General features: G+C 57.0%; 1 protein-coding gene across 1 annotated transcript in view; it reads left to right on the top strand.

Moving 5' to 3' along the window:
* Nucleotides 1–10,798: 10,798 nt before the first annotated feature.
* The window catches only part of TCERG1L (transcription elongation regulator 1 like), a 53,813-nt gene continuing 48,683 nt past the window's right edge, over nucleotides 10,799–15,928 (top strand). The window contains exons 1-3 of the mRNA XM_058029505.1: nucleotides 10,799–11,089; nucleotides 12,566–12,712; nucleotides 13,941–14,121. Of these exons, the coding sequence (XP_057885488.1) occupies nucleotides 10,799–11,089; nucleotides 12,566–12,712; nucleotides 13,941–14,121 (619 nt within the window). The remainder of the gene's footprint in view (nucleotides 11,090–12,565; nucleotides 12,713–13,940; nucleotides 14,122–15,928) is intronic.

The following is a 15,928-nucleotide window of genomic DNA, read 5'->3' as shown; positions in this document are numbered from 1 at the left end:
CTTCCTTCTATTCTTTTAGTACAGATATGATATGATATGATATGATATGATATGATATGATATGATATGATATGGCATAATATAATGTAATATAATGTAATATAATATAATGTAATATAATATAATGTAATGTAATGTAATATAATGTAATGTAATATAATGTAATATAATATAATATAATATAATATAATATAATATAATATAATATAATATAATATAATATAATATAATATAATATAATATAATATAATATAATATAATATAATATAATATAATATAATATAATATAATATAATATCCTTCTGAAACATGGAGTCACATTCACATCTCTTCCCTCTTCCTGGGACCCCTGTGAACACCAGCACAGGGTTTAATGTGAGCACAGGTTCCAGCTCTCATGGCTGATGGCAGTTTTTGCCTGCTAATGAATTAATGATGATTGCAAGGCTCCCTGGTGATTAGCAGGCACTCCAGTGGCACTGACAGTGGCACACAGGGCTGGGGGCACACAGCCCCCCTTGGCCGTGTGAGCAGGAGCAGCCCTGGCATTTGCTGTGCTGAACTTTACCCAAGTGCCCCGTGCCTCCGGGGCCTCCTGCGATCCGTGCTGTTTGTGTGTGATTGGATTAAAGCTGCTTTAATAACTGCACGCAGCCCTGCCTGGATTAGAGAGAGAAATTAATGCTGCAGGAAGGAAGGTCTCTTCCCACCCAAATCAGCCTGGAATTCCATAACTCTGATTATTCCATTTCCATGGTTCTGTAAGCCTGGAGGATCGGAGTGAGCTCTGTGAAGCCCAGGGCTGCTCTGGGGCGCTCCATCCCAGCTCCATCAGGTCCAGCTGCCCCAGGGACACTCAGGAGCAGCCCTGGGGGCTCAGGGACCTGCTGGGAAATCCATCCCCATCCCATGGGACAGGAAAAGTCCCCCATGTCCCCTGTGCTGGCCCAGCGCGGCGCATCTGCTGCTGCAGCAGCTGTGGGAAGTTGTTTTTGAAAGCTTTTATTGGTATTCAACAAACAATAATAATGTAATCAGAGCCATCAAATCCTCAAGCACTGTCAAATTATTTCTGGGAGATGAAAGCAGTGAAATGTTGTGTGCTGCTGGCAGTTTGTGCTGCAGGGCCTGAGCAAACTGGGAATGCATTAATGGCACTGGTTTGGGGAGGAGCTGCCCGAGATGCCCCATGGCCCTGCCCCAGGGGCACTGGGGTGCTCTCCTGTCCTGTGAGGTGCTGGGGTTGTCTCTGCCGTGAGTGACCAGCACTGCCAGCCCTGGCACAAAGCCCTGCAGGGCAGCAGCTCCTCCTGCTCCTGCCTGGGGCAGATGAGCCCCAGCACACCTGGGGAGTGACAGGGACTGACACCCGAGAGACCTGGGGGCAGCTACAGGGCCTGACCCCAGGGTGACACCTGGGGGACCTGGGGGACAGGAACTGCCCCTCCTGGGGACACCTGAGGGACCCGGGGGCAGCTACAGGGACTGACCCTGGGGTGACACCTGAGGGACCTGGGGGCAGCTACAGGGCCTGACCCTGGGGTGACACCTGGGGGACCTGAGTGACAGGAACTGCCCCTCAGGGTGACACCCGAGACACCCGGGGGCAATTACAGGAACTGCCCCTCCTGGTGACACCTGAGAGATCTGGGGCAGGTACAGGGACTGACCCTCCTCGGGACACCTGGGGGACCTGGGTGACAGGAACTGCCCCTCCTGGGGACACCTGAGGGACCCGGGGGCAGCTACAGGGACTGACCCCAGGGTGACACCTGAGAGACCTGGGTGACAGGAACTGCCCCTCCTGGGACACCTGGGAGACCTGGGGGCAGCTACAGGGACCGACCCTGGGGTGACACCTGGGGCACCTGGGTGACAGGAACTGCCCCTCCTGGGGACACCTGAGGGACCCGGGGGCAGGTACAGGAACTGACCCTCCTGGGACACCTGAGGGACCCGGGGACAGGTACAGGGACTGACCCTGGGGTGACACCTGGGGGACCTGGGGGCAATTACAGGAACTGCCCCTCCTGGGACACCTGAGGGACCCGGGGGCAGCTACAGGGATTGACCCTGGGGTGACACCTGAGAGACCTGGAGGCAATTACAGGGACTGACCCTAGGGTGACACCTGGGGGACCTGGGGGACAGGAACTGCCCCTCCTGGTGACACCTGGGGGACCTGGGGGACAGGAACTGCCCCTCCTGGGGACACCTGAGGGACCCGGGGGCAGCTACAGGGACTGACCCTGGGGTGACACCTGAGGGACATGGGGGCAATTACAGGAACTGCCCCTCCTGGGGACACCTCAGGGATTTGGGGAACCAAACCCCACTGTGGTTAAATGTTTGGGTATTTTTTTACTTTGAGTTTTCTCTGAAAAAAAACCCATGAAAAACCTTAAAGAAACCAAGAAACAGCCCAAGCCCAACAGAGCCCACAAGGGCTGAGGTACCTCAGGCAGCTTCACCCCCTTTCTGCAGGGACACAAGAAGAGACCCAGAACCCCAAGGAGAATCCCCGTGGCAGATGGAATTGTCATTGCCAGCAGAACCCTCTGGATTGATTCCCTGCTCCCTTTAGGACTTTGCTTGTCGACTGAGCTTTGCCTGCATTCAAACACTTCTTTTTTCTCCCCATTTTCATCTGCTCAAAAATATCCTAAAAAGAACCTGAGCTGGATTTTTCTCTCCAGTAGAACGGCACTGCCAGCAGTTGCTCAGGGTATTTTTAAATGAAACAGAGCAGAGGAATTTCCTAATGGGCAGGGAGGATTTCCATCATTATTAGTGCTCCTTCCAGCCCAAGCCCAGGGCAGGCAGATCCCATCCCCAGCTGTTCCATCTGCAGGGGGAAGGAGCAGTTCTGGGGCTGCATTGGGCTTTGGTTTTTTGTTGTAAAGCTTCTGTCTCAATTGGCAGCGTTCAGGTGTGGGGAATGGAATGCTCGAGCTCAAGCAGGAGTCCTTGCTGAGCAGTGATTGTGACTCTTTCAGTGGCTTCTTTGAGGGCATTTCCTCAAAATAAAAAAAATTAAAAAAAATAAAAAGAAAAAAGGGAAAAAAAGGGGAAAAAAAGGGAAAAAAGAGCAGTAATTTTTTTTTTTTTGAAAAATCACAGAATCAGAGAATGGTTTGGGTTGGAATGGACCTTAAACATCATCCCATTCCAGCCTCTCAAATCCCCCCCAGTGCCACCCCAGCCATGGCAGGGACACCTCCCACTGTCCCAGGTGCTCCAGCCCCAGTGTCCAGCCTGGCCTTGGGCACTGCCAGGGATCCAGGGGCAGCCACAGCTGCTCTGGGCACCTGTGCCAGGGCTGCCCACCCTGCCAGGGAACAATTCCCAATTCCCAATATCCCATCCAGCCCTGCCAGGGAACAATTCCCAATTCCCAATCTCCCACCCATCCCTGCCAGGGAACAATTCCCAATTCCCAATCTCCCACCCATCCCTGCCAGGGAACAATTCCCAATTCCCAATATCCCACCCATCCCTGCCAGGGAACAATTCCCAATTCCCAATATCCCACCCAGCCCTGCCAGGGAACAATTCCCAATTCCCAATCTCCCATCCAGCCCTGCCCTCTGGCACTGGGAGCCATTCCCTGTGTCCTGTCCCTCCATCCCTGTCCCCAGTCCCTCTCCAGCTCTCCTGGAGCCCCTTCAGGCCCTGCCAGGCCTCTGAGCTCTCCCTGGAGCTGCTCCTGCCCAGGTGAGCCCCCCCAGGTGTCCCAGCCCATCTCAGCTCTGGCTGTGCAGCCATTCTGGGCCTTTAGTGCTGGGGAGATGCAATGGGAAGGGCTCCAGATGGAATAATTGCTTCTTGGTAGCTCATTCTGCATCCTGGCACTGGCACTGCCACCCTGGGCTCCTGCAGGAAGTGTCTGGGTGATTTGGGGCTCTGTCTCCAGCCCTGAACCCGCAGTAATGCTGATGTTACTTAAGAGCAATAATCTGGGAAGGGAAATAATTAGGAAACAAAAGTGTATTAAAGTTACTGCAAAGAGGATAAAGCCCATAAAACCGTAATTGCTCGGCTGATAAAGTGAAGTTTAAAACTTGCAATCAGCTTTGATATAATTGCATTAATGTGGGGAGGTAAAACCGCCTAATTAAGGAGCCAATGCCATGTGTTCTACCTTGGGATAACGAATGAAATGCTGGGCTGGGGACAATTGCCCACATGTGAGACACCAGCGCCCAGAATCCTCTTCCTGCACTCCTGGATTGAACTCCTGAGGATGGGTCTGGATCCTGGGGCATCTTTGGAGAATCTCTGAGGAGCTGGGCAGGGGCTGGAGAATCCCTGAGGGAGCTGGGAAGGGGCTGCAGAATCCCTGAGGGAGCTGGGAAGGGGCTGGAGAATCCCTGAGGAGCTGGGAAGGGAATGGAGAATTCCTGAGGAGCTGGGAAGGGGCTCAGCCTGGAGCAAAGGAGGCTCAGGGTGGGCACAGCAGGAATTTCCCCATGGAAAGGGGGCTCAGGCACTGCCCAGGGAGGGTTCAGTGCCCATCCCTGCAGGTGGCACCCAGAGCTGGGGACAGGGTGGGGACTGGTGACTTGGTGATCCTGGAGGGCTTTTCCAGCCTCAGGAATTCCAGAACTGTGATAACTTGGCCATCCCTGAAGGACCTGCAGTCCCTGTCCGTGCTGGGAACAGCAGGATGCCTGGAGCTCCTCACACAAATGTTCTGCTGGAACTCATGAAAGGGTTAATCTCCAGCCGAGTTATTTGGAGTGGACTCATTGATCTGGCTCCACCGAGAAGCTGCAACGCTCAGAATTTCTCCCTGAGCTCCCCGAGGTTCCTGGAATGCTTATGAGACGAGTGGTGGTGCAAGGACCAGCTCTCCGGGCTGGCAGGGACGGCTGGGGAATGGGAATGAGGGAAGCAGCACCCCTGGAACAGCTGCAGAGCATCTCCTGCAGCCCTCGGTGCCACTCCTGAGCCTCGGAGGGCTCAGAGGTGTGAGTCTGAGAATGCTGTGTGTCTGCAGTGTCTCCTTGGAGATCCAGAGCCCTCCAGGCAGCCTCTGGGAAGGGCAGGGAAGGAGGGATTCTGTCTGTCCTGCTGTGGGCAGCAGTGCCAGCCAGGAGAGACTCCATGGGCAGGAGAAGTGCTGGCCCTGGGGCCCTCCTGGAACCCTTCTGGAGCAGCCCCAGGGCAGCAGATCCACGGAAGGAGGGAGCCCCAGCCTGGTTTGGGTTTAGGGACCCCAAATCCCCCCCAGTGCCACCCCTGCCATGGCAGGGACACCTCCCACTGTCCCAGGTGCTCCAGCCCCAATGTCCAGCCTGGCCTTGGGCACTGCCAGGGATCCAGGGGCAGCCACAGCTGCTCTGGGCACCTGTGCCAGCAGTGCCAGTGTTTGAGGGAGGCCCCCACCTCCTCCCTGGCATCTCGCCCCTGTGCATTTTGTGAATTTGGAGTTCCATTGAGGCTGGGTTGAACCACCCTCCCCCTTCTCCTGGGTGCAGAGTGGAGCTGAGTTGCTGCAGGTGCCGACTGCTCAGCCCCCAGTTGAGCATGGAAACTTCTTTGGAGGCTTTTAAAGGATGCCTGGATCCAAGAGAGCTGCGTGTGCTCTCAGGAGAGCTCTGGCACAAAGGGGGCACAGGCAGATATCTTTATCCTGCTTTTCTTTGATCTCTGTGCTGCTGTGGAGCGGCACGGGCGCTGCCTCCCCAGAAGGGTGAAATCCCTGCTCTGGAGGTGGATTCCAAGGAGCTGGTACAAAGCAAACCCTCCCCATTGACTGTGCTCTTTATTCTCCAATTCACAAAGAGAATGTTTCCAGCCTCTCCTCTCACGCACACACAAAAGATGCCTTTTTCTCTTTTTTTTTGTGTTTCTTGGTTTGAATGTTTTCTGTTGCTTCTCACAGCTACCCAAAGCGATCCTTCTGTGTGCAAACCCTGCCAAGCCTTACCCTGCACCTGGGCTGGTGTTAGAGATGAAAAGTGTCCTCAACTTCTGCATCCAGCGGGATGAGAGGAAACTGAGATCTGAGGGAATGCACTCAGATGTTACCCAGAGCAGCTGGGGCTGCCCCTGGATCCCTGGAGTGTCCAGTGCCAGGCTGGACATTGGGGCTGGAGCACCTGGGGCTGGGAAAGGTGTCCCTGGGGGGATTCAGGGTCCCTGGGGGGATTCAGGGTCCCTGGGGGGATTTGGGGTCCCTCCACCCCAAACCAGTCTGGGATTCTGTATTTCCCTGTGCCCTCCTGCCCTGCTTTCAGCTGCCCAGGAACTCGTTTGTTTTTCCTTCCTCAATTACCAGAGTTTGAAGTTTTGATGTCAATAACTCCGACTTTGGATAAAACCAGCTTGTGAATATTGCATAAATAGCAGAAAACAAATTGATTGAGTCCAGTTGGAGGGAAACTGATACTCTACAGAGGGAATTTTCCAGGAGGAATGCTGCTGGATCCTTTTCCACCTGGTCTGCAGAGGTCACCTGTGTGAGCATGCTGGAGAGCTGGGAGAGGCTCCCGAGGAGCCCAGGAAAATTCTCACCATCCCAGAGAGTGAAGAAGAGAGTGAGAAGGGGCTCCCGGGGAGGCTGCAGTCCTGCACACACAGGTGTTCCTGCCGGGATTTTCATTGCACTGGAGCAAGGCCTCATTTGCCTCCTCTCTTTTTGATATCTCTTAATGGGGCTGTAAGAAGGCTGATGGAAATCAATGGAATTCAGCAAAAATCACATCAAAGAGTGGGGATTTCACACGCCAGGAGCCGAAACAAGGGGTCATTTTCTGTCAGTCTGTGATTTGATGTGTTTGCCTGGGGCTCTGCTCAGCGGGGGCTGGACCTGTGCTCAGAGCAGCAGGAGCTGCTGCAGCACCCACCATTGACACCTTCTGCAGCCACGGAGCGCCAGGGGAGCCCCGAAATGCCCTGGGAACCCTGAAATCCCATGGGAGCCCCAAAATCCCATGGGAGCCCCAAAATCCCCCGGGAACCCCAAAATTCCATGAGAACCCTGAAATCCCATGGGAGCCCTGAGATCCCACGGGAACCTGCTGTGGTTTGGGATATGGGCGTCAATCCCCAAACCCCACAGGGGGAATTGATGCAAGACTCCGAGGAGCTGTGCAGCAGAGCAGGAGCAGTCACCGTGCTGGGGTGGAAGCGGGGGCACAGGGAATTCCCAATCCCTGGATGTCCCGCACAGCTGGGCCAACATGGCCTGCTTTCCTCGTTCCAGGATCTCCATTTTAGCGCTGCCGGGAGCCAAGGAGCGGGCAGGGATGGGGATTGAGCAGGGACAGGGCTGGGAGATGCCCGCGATGGTGCCCTCGGTGCCCGCGGGGTCACTGGTGCAGCCGGGGCTGGATCAGTGCCCCGCACACGGATGGGATGGGATGGGATGGGATGGGATGGGATGGGATGGGATGGGGTGGGATGGGATGGGATGGGATGGGATAAGGGGATGGGATGGGATGGGATGGGATGGGATGGGATGGGATGGGATGGGATGGGATGGGATGGGATGGGATGGGATGGGATGGGATGGGATGGGATGGGATGGGTGGGACGGGATGGGATGGGATGGGATGGGATGGGGTGGGATGGGATGGGATGGGGTGGGATGGGATCGGGGGGAATTGGGCTGTGCTCAGCCTTTCTCTGTTCCGCAGCATCAGCCGAGGGCATTCCCAGCCCCTGCTGCTGCCCCAGGACTCTGAGCTCTCAAACAGACAGGAATTTGTTCACTGGGATGGGCAGGGGTTTATTCATTCACCGGGAATGGACAGGGATGTATTCACTGGGAATGGACAGGGATTTATTCACTGGGAATGGGCAGGGGTTTATTCACTGGGAATGGGCAGGGATTTATTCACTGGGAATGGGCAGGGATTTATTCATTCACTGGGATGGGCAGGGATTTATTCACTGGGATGGGCAGGGATTTATTCACTGGGAATGGGCAGGGATTTATTCATTCACTGGGATGGGCAGGGATCTGTTCACTGGGAATGGACAGGGATCTGTTCACTGGGACGGGCAGGGATCTGTTCACTGGGAATGGGCAGGGATCTGTTCACTGGGAATGGACAGGGATCTGTTCACTGGAATGGGCAGGGATTTATTCACTGGGATGGGCAGGGATTTATTCACTGGGATGGGCAGGGATCTGTTCACTGGGATGGGCAGGGATTTATTCACTGGGAATGGGCAGGGATCTGTTCACTGGGATGGGCAGGGATCTGTTCACTGGGAACGGGCAGGGATCTGTTCACTGGGAATGGGCAGGGATTTATTCACTGGGACGGGCAGGGATTTATTCACTGGGATGGGCAGGGATCTGTTCACTGGGAATGGACAGGGATCTGTTCACTGAGAATGGGCAGGGATCTCTGTTCACTGGGAACGGGCAGGGGTTTTAGCACCGCTAATTGACAAGGATCTGCTCCCTGGGACTTGGCCGAGCCGGATCGTGCCAGGACTGCGGGCGCTGTTGGCACCTGCAGAGGCTCAAACAGGCGCCGCAGGTGCAGCTGCACTCGGGGTTCCCCGGGATCCTCAGGTGTGCTGCGGGACCCGGGCTGTCCGTGGCCAGCACTCCAATTTAAAGGGATTCCCGGCGATGCTGCTGATCCACAGCGCCCCTTCCTTGAGTCATTGGTGCATCAGCGCCAGAGGGTTTGCTCATCGCCGATCCTCTCTCACCAGACAGCCCCGGCAGGAGGGGAAGTGGTGAAGAATGCCCTCAGGGAGAGAAATCCATAATGTAGATATTAACAAAAGGCATGTCTCTTTGGAGTGCTCAGACTCATTTTTCAGACTTTAAAATGAAGATGATGGGTCTAAACCTTTTATTTCAGCGCTAAATTGGTTTTTGGCTGCCTGAAGTGCTCTTTGCAGCATTCAAGGGCCAAGGTGAGCACTGACTGAGGTGACAGTGATCAGCTGTCTCAGGTGCCTTTTCCCCACTGCATCCCAGCCCAGCTCCTGAGCACCACTGCATTTCACAGGAAACAGCCCTGTTTCTGTTTGTTGGTTTTTTGCTGTTGATTTTGTCATTGTGTTTCTGTTCCTCTGCTCAGCCCCAATTACCAGGATGTGGTTTTGAGTTTTACAAACAGCCACACAGAGAAACATTTAGCAGTGATCCTCTGTTCATCTGATTTCTGTCGTTTTGTGCATTACTCCAACCTCCATCTCCCAGTGTCTCTCAGGGTAATTAGAAGCAATGCATTTCCCTGATCTCCTGTTTAGCCACAGATCATCATCATCTGACTCCAAAACTTCTAGAGTATTACCTTTATTAAGGTTATTTGCTGCCATGGGAATCAAACTCCCCTGCAATGATTCTAAACCGTGGAGCTGAAACATTTGTGTGCTGTGTGAATTCAGGCTTGGCCCATTTTGCTGTTATTCACTCCTTTAATTTTTTGCTGGAGCTGCTGGAAGCTGTGATGCCGTCAGCAGAGGCTTGCTCAGCTCCTTCATTCCACAGCAGGGAGGAAACGGCAGGAGAAACAAACCCACAGGTTTGTGAGGGACAAACCCATGGGTTGTGAGGGACAAACACACAGGGTTGTGAGGGACAAACCCACAGGGTTGTGAGGGACAAACACACTGGTTTACAAAGAACAAACCCACAGGGTTGTGAGGGAAAAACACAGAGGTTTATAAGGGACAAACCCACAGGTTGTAAGGGAACACAGACGGTCCTGGGAGGCTCAGCCTGGAATCACCTGGGCTCTGCTGGGCTGGACAAGGGAGCTGCCCTCGGGCAGCAGCAGGGGCACCAGGCTCCTCTCTGCTTGTCTGCCAGGAAATTCATAGGATCCCAGACTGGTGTGGGTTGGAAGGGACCCCAAATCCCACCCAGTGCCACCCTGCCATGGCAGGGACACCTCCCACTGTCCCAGGTGCTCCCAGCCCCAATGTCCAGCCTGGCCTTGGGCACTGCCAGGATCCAAGGCAGCCACAGCTGCTCTGGGCACCCTGTCCCCTCTCTGCCAGGGAAGAATTTCTCCTGCTATCCCACCTAACCCTGTCCTCTGGCAGTTTCAATCCACGCTATTTTCCTGCCGCCGGAAGGGTCTCGCCTGAGGGGCAGCCGTGGGATACCTGAACGCGCTGATGCTGCACGGCCTGGGGAAGGGGAGATCGGGGGTCTCAGGAAGGTTGGAGGCTTTCTGGGCATGGCCAGCAGCTTGAGGACCTCCGGGAGTCGGAGCTGTTGGGGCGTCTGAGGGGTTTGAATGGTGAAGGGGGCTCCGGGAACTTGGGGGTGCCCAGGCTCTTCTACCATGCCCCGCAGGCAGGGACTGCCTCCGCACCTGCGGCCGCCGGGGATCACTCGAGAATCGCACCTGGCTAAAATCCCACCTGGCTAAAATCCCACCTGCCCGAGAACCGCACCTGGCTAAAATCCCACCTGGCTAAGATCCCACCTGCCCGAGAATCGCACCTGGCTAAAATCCCACCTGCCCGAGAATCCCACTGGCTAAGATCCCACCTGCCCGAGAATCCCACCTGGCTAAAATCCCACCTGGCTAAGATCCCACCTGCTCTGCACCGAACGCGGCACAGCCGCGCTCCCAGCGGGGGCGGCGCCCCCTCCTCCCTTCCCTCCCTCTGTCCGTCCGTCGGTCCGTCCCCGCCGCGTCCCTCCCCTCCCCGGGGCGGCCCCGCTCTGCCCGCCCCGCTCTCCCCGCGCCGGGCGGAGCCTGTCCGCGCTGCCGCCGCGGGCTCGGAGTTGCGCCGGGCGGCGGAGGCGAGCGGAGCGCGGCGCTCCCGGCCCGGTCCGGCCCGGTCCATCCCACCCGGGCCATGCAGGATGCTCCCGGCCGCCGCCCCGCGCCCGCCGCCGCTGCTGTGGCCGCCGCCCGCCGAGCCCCCCGCGCCGCCCTGGGCCTGGGTGCTGCCCGCGGCCGCGGGGCTGCTCCGGGTGGGCGCTGCCGCCGCCGGGGCTCCCCATCCTCCTCCTCCTCCTCCTCCTCCTCCCGGGCCGCCGCTGCTGCTGCCGCCCCCCGCGCTGCTGCGGCCCGGGCCGGGCTGGCGCGGCCCCGCCGAGCCCCCGCTGCTGCCGCTGCTGCCCGCGGCGGCCGAGCCGCTCCTGCACGGCCAGGTAAGGGCGGAGCCGCCGTGCGGGGACACAACTTTCCCGGAGCCAGCCCCGGCACCGAGACCCCGCCCGCGGCGTGCGGGGAGACGGCGGGGGCTGCCCGGGCTCTGCATCCTCCTTTTCCGAGCTCTGCATCCCCCTTCCCCGGGCTCTGGATCCTCCGCTTCCCGGGCTCTGGATCCTCCTTTTCCGAGCTCTGCATCCCTCTTCCCCGAGCTCTGTATCCTCCGCTTCCCGAGCTCTGCATCCCCTTTCCCCGGGCGCTGCATCCCTCTTTTCCCCGGTTCTACAGTTCCCTTCCCGGGGCTTTACACACCCGCCTTCCCTGGGCTCTGCATCCCCCCTTCCTGGGTTTTTTATCCCTCTCCATTGGGGCGCTGCATCCCCTCCTTCCCAAGCTCTGCATCCCCCTTTCCCCGGTTCTACATTCCCCCGTTCCCGATGCTCTGCATCCCTCCTTCCCCGGGTTGTACATTCCCCTTTCCCCAGCTCTGTGTTCCCCTTTCCCTGGGTTCTGCACCCCCTTTTCCAGCCCTGCAGCCCCTTCCCGACGCTCCGCGCCCCGCGTGTGTGGGACCGCGGCGCTGGGAACGTGCTGCGGGCATCTCTCCGGGGCAGAGGGGCTGCCAGGGGGCTGCGGGTCCCTCCCACGCCGGCTGCAGGCTGCGCTCTCCGCAGATGCGGCCGGAACGGGAGCGATGCCCCGGCAGCCGGGGCAGCACCGCCGCCGAGCGTTCTGCGAATATTTATAAAGACGAAAGTTTTGAGCCGTGTCACTGGAACCAGCGTGTCGCGCCAGTGCTTTCCCTGATGAATATTTCAATTATTAATTGCTGCCGTGAGGCCGCTCTCGGCAGCGGAGCGCTCAGCCGGGGGTTCGCCCCTCTCCGCGGAGGGCTCGGGGCCGTGCCCGCAGTTTTGCCTCGGCTTTATGGTTTTGGGCAGACAGAAGTAAAAATAAACGCGAGCCGCGAGCGCTGTGGCGTCCGCTCGATTCCGTGTGATGATTTCCAGCCTTTTCGAGCTCGAGCGTCTCCTGTGGTTCGGGAGAAAACAGACGGTGCTGCTCTAACGAAACGGGAACATCAATTATTCCCCAGCGGGAGACTGCTCCACGAACCTGCAGAGGTGCTTCTGCTGTGGGAACCCGTTTGCCGGGCGAATTAAAGTTGAGGAAAAAATACATTTGTGCCGTTTCCTTTGGCTCTCCCGACGCATTTTCAGGCTCTTGCTGGCGCTGTACGGTTCGGTGTGAGCAGAGGAGCCCAGACTGCCGCTGTGCCCTGCTCCAGGCTGTGCTTTGGGCTTCCCGAACCCTCCGAACCTGCCCAGCAAACGCAAACCCCCGGCCTGAAGGGACATTCCCGACGTTTTCCGTCGCGTAATTAGGAGATCGTGGAAAGCATCGTTTACCCAGGGTAAAATCCTTTTGTTAACCCTTCCTCTTGCGTTTGTTCGGTTTCTTTGTGCCCTCCGAAGTGGATATTTGGAGCTCACTCGCCGCTCGTGGGATTCTCCCCTTCCTCCAGCGTGGAACTGGTGCCGGTGCTGCCGCCCGTGTACAGCGCCGCGGTGCCGCCGCACGCCGCCAAGGGCTGGCTGGAGAAAAGGCTGCCCAGCTGCAAGGTAACGCGAGCCTGGCCTGCCGTGGGGCTTCGGGGCTTTTTCTGGAGTACATCGAGTACGGGAGCTGCAGAGTGCTGTGCGTTCGGGGCTGTGAGAGGTCGGTATTTGTCAGGAGAAGCCTGTGGAAGGGGCAGGTGATGGAGCAGCAGTTGCAGCTTCGCTGTTCCCTAGTTTTAATAGGACTAAAATGTCACTAGTATTTATTCCTTTGAGTAGAATATCCTCATTTTCCTACCAGATGTGATTATGGGAGCTTTCCACCTTCCCTTTCTCCCTGGTTTTCCCACTGTTTGTCCCAAAGGGGTGCCACAGTGTGGTGCTGGCAGAGCGGTGTCACCGTGGGCACTGCCACATCCCCGGTGCCAGGGTGGCCCTCGGGGTCCCGTGTCCCCATCCCACCTCTGGTCCCCATATCTGGCCTTCTGCCAGCTGAGTGCTGAGCACCAGCTTTGCGCTGCTGTCCCTCAGCTTTGTGCTGCTGGCCTTCAGCTGGTTTTGTGCTCTGTCCCTGCTGTCCCTCACCTGGTTCTGTGCCCTGTACCCCTGTCCCTCAGCTGGTTTGTGCTCTATCCCCCCTGTCCCTCAGCTGGTTTGTGCTCTGTCCCTGCTGTCCCTCAGCTGGTTCTGTGCCCTGTACCCCTGTCCCTCAGCTGGTTCTGTGTCCTGTCCCTCAGCAGGTTCTGTGCCCTGTCCCTCAGCAGGTTCTGTGCCCTGTCCCCCTGTCCCTCAGCTGGTTCTGTGTCCTGTCCCTCAGCAGGTTCTGTGCCCTGTCCCCCTGTCCCTCAGCTGGTTCTGTGTCCTGTCCCTCAGCTGGTTCTGTGCCCTGTCCCCCTGTCCCTCAGCTGGTTTGTGCTCTATCCCCTCTGTCCCTCAGCTGGTTCTGTGCCCTGTCCCCCTGTCCCTCACCCCCGTGTCCCCAGGCTGGGGAGGTGGCCGCAGTCCCTGGTGCTGACGGGGTCACTCAGGGTGGCCGTGTCAGGACAGCTCTGCCTCCAGGGATTGCTGGCCTCCCGTGCAGCTGCAGCAGCTGATCTGCCATGTCAAAGCCTGTTAGTTTTAAGTGGTCACTTCACTTCAGCCTCAGCACTGAGGGACCCTGCTTTGGGCAGTTTGTCCCCAGCTGAGGCTCTGCCTGTTGAAATACCAAGTTAAAGATGCTTTGTTCTCACTTGTATTTCCGAGTTTGGTATCTCAGACCGTCACGTTTTCCTTTCTTTCTGTTGCACAGATCTACCTGAACAATGCCTTTGCCCTGGATTCGGCCTGGGTGCAGCCTGAGGAGCCCAGGCTGTTCCAGGGGGCTGAGAAGCCCCTGCTGCTGAGCAACCAAGTGGCCGTGGCTGTAGCCAGGCCAGCTGCTGCCTCCAGGCCACTGCCCACGCTCGTCCTGGCCCCTCAGCTGATCCCAGGTCAGGAAATGAGCGCATCAATAATTAACTGCTGCCTGTTTCTCGGTGGTTTTCCCTTAATGCGTCCCCCAGAGAGGCAAGGCTGCTCTGTAAAGCAGAGATTCACTTCCACTCAGCTGCAAACCTTGCTTGAGCAGAGCCTTGATGGCCAAGTGCAGCTCAGCCTCTGAGTGACTCCGAGAGGAAGAGAGGGCCCTGTGTAATTACAGCAGATTGTGCCAGGCTGCTCTGGAGCTGCTTGGTGGCCCCTGCCAGGAAGGGACCAACCACTCCCCACCTACTGAGTTTATTTTTCAAACAGAGATCACTGACAGCCTCAGTGAGTCTATGGTTCCGTGTAGGGTTCTGCTGGCTGCTCATGTGCAGAGTTTGGTGGGGTCTGTGCAGACAGCCAGCAGGAGAGAGGAGCAGAGGATCCGTCATCTCATTAAGGCTCAGTCATTTGTGAAATCAGTTCCATTAATCTACATAACTGAACAGAAGAACTAAAATTTATAAATATTTACTATGCAGTATTTAAATGTTCTATGTGTAAATATTCTGTGATGCTTTAGGTAACTGAGATTTACACCTGGTAAAGAGCTTTTATCCTTGGACAAGAGCAGACCAGGCATTGCAGCAGGGCTGCACCTCTGTTTTGTGGCTGCAGGAGTAAATTAAAATAGCAGTTCTATCCAGGAGGCTGAGGAGAAAAGTGCCACTGATGTTTCAGCCCCTAAATACTCTCCTAAACTGGAAATTGGAATTACTGCCTTGCTGGCCGCTCCTGCCTTCCTCAGAGCAGAGGTGCTGTCCCCGGTGCTGAGAGCAGGGCTGCCCTCTCTGCAGGCTCTCCCCAAAGCAGTTTGCATTTCAGAGCCGTGCAGCACCCAGGACGTGGTGTTTGCCATCAGTGCTGGGGTTCAGAGTGTGCTGGAGGAGATCCTGGCTCCCGGGCTCGTTAGCAGACTCGTTAATTAGCAGGGGGTGCCCTGGCACGTGCTGGCCCCTGCACCTGGGTCTGTGTTTTGGCGCTTGAGCGGAGCTGTGGCTCAGCCTCCTCTCCTCTGCCAGCGCTGCCCAGGGCTCAGCTGGAGGAGTCAGTGCTGCGGGGAAAGCCTGGTGTGAGTTCATTTCTGTTTATTAGAGCACTTATTGGTATTTATTGCACACAGAGCAGCTGCGTGCCCGGGCTGCTGGGGAATCACAGGATGGGTGTGCTGCTGAGGGAGGGGTCTGGGCAGGGGAGCCACAGCCCCTCCTGTTCCTGCACCTTTTAAAGACTCCAATGTTTGAAATATTTCAGTATTTTAAACGTGCACAAGCGTGTTTGGTCACATGCAGAATGGCAGACATAAGGCAGGAGCGTTCCTGGGAGCAGCTGAGGGGCAGTGCAGGCAGAACAGGAGCACTGCCAGCCTGGTGCCACCTCTGTGGGCTGCAGGGAGCCCCAGCAGGGGAAGGGCTTTGTCCCCCTGGGCAGTGCATGTGCCCATGGCTGTCTGCTCAGGGGCCTGCAGCTGGACCTGCTCCTCCTGCAGCAGCTGGACCTGCTCCTCCTGCAGCAGCTGGACCTGCTCCTCCTGCAGCAGCTGGCTCAGTGCTGGCTGCCAGCCGAGCTCCCTCGGGGCGGGAGAGGGGCAGAGGGGAGCTCAGATCCCCCACCATCTCTGTAAATAATGGGATCACAGAATCCTGGAGTGGTTTGTGGTGCAGGGACCCCAAACCCCACCCAGTGCCACCCCTGCCATGGCAGGGACACCTCCCACTGTCCCAGGTGCTCCAGCCCCAGTGTCCAGCCTGGCCTTGGGCACTGCCAGGGATCCAT

This window comes from Melospiza georgiana, chromosome 8, assembly GCF_028018845.1.
Source record: "Melospiza georgiana isolate bMelGeo1 chromosome 8, bMelGeo1.pri, whole genome shotgun sequence".
NCBI lineage: Eukaryota > Metazoa > Chordata > Aves > Passeriformes > Passerellidae > Melospiza > Melospiza georgiana.
Note: the sequence above shows the minus strand (reverse complement) of the source record. Positions and strands in the feature narration are given on the sequence as shown.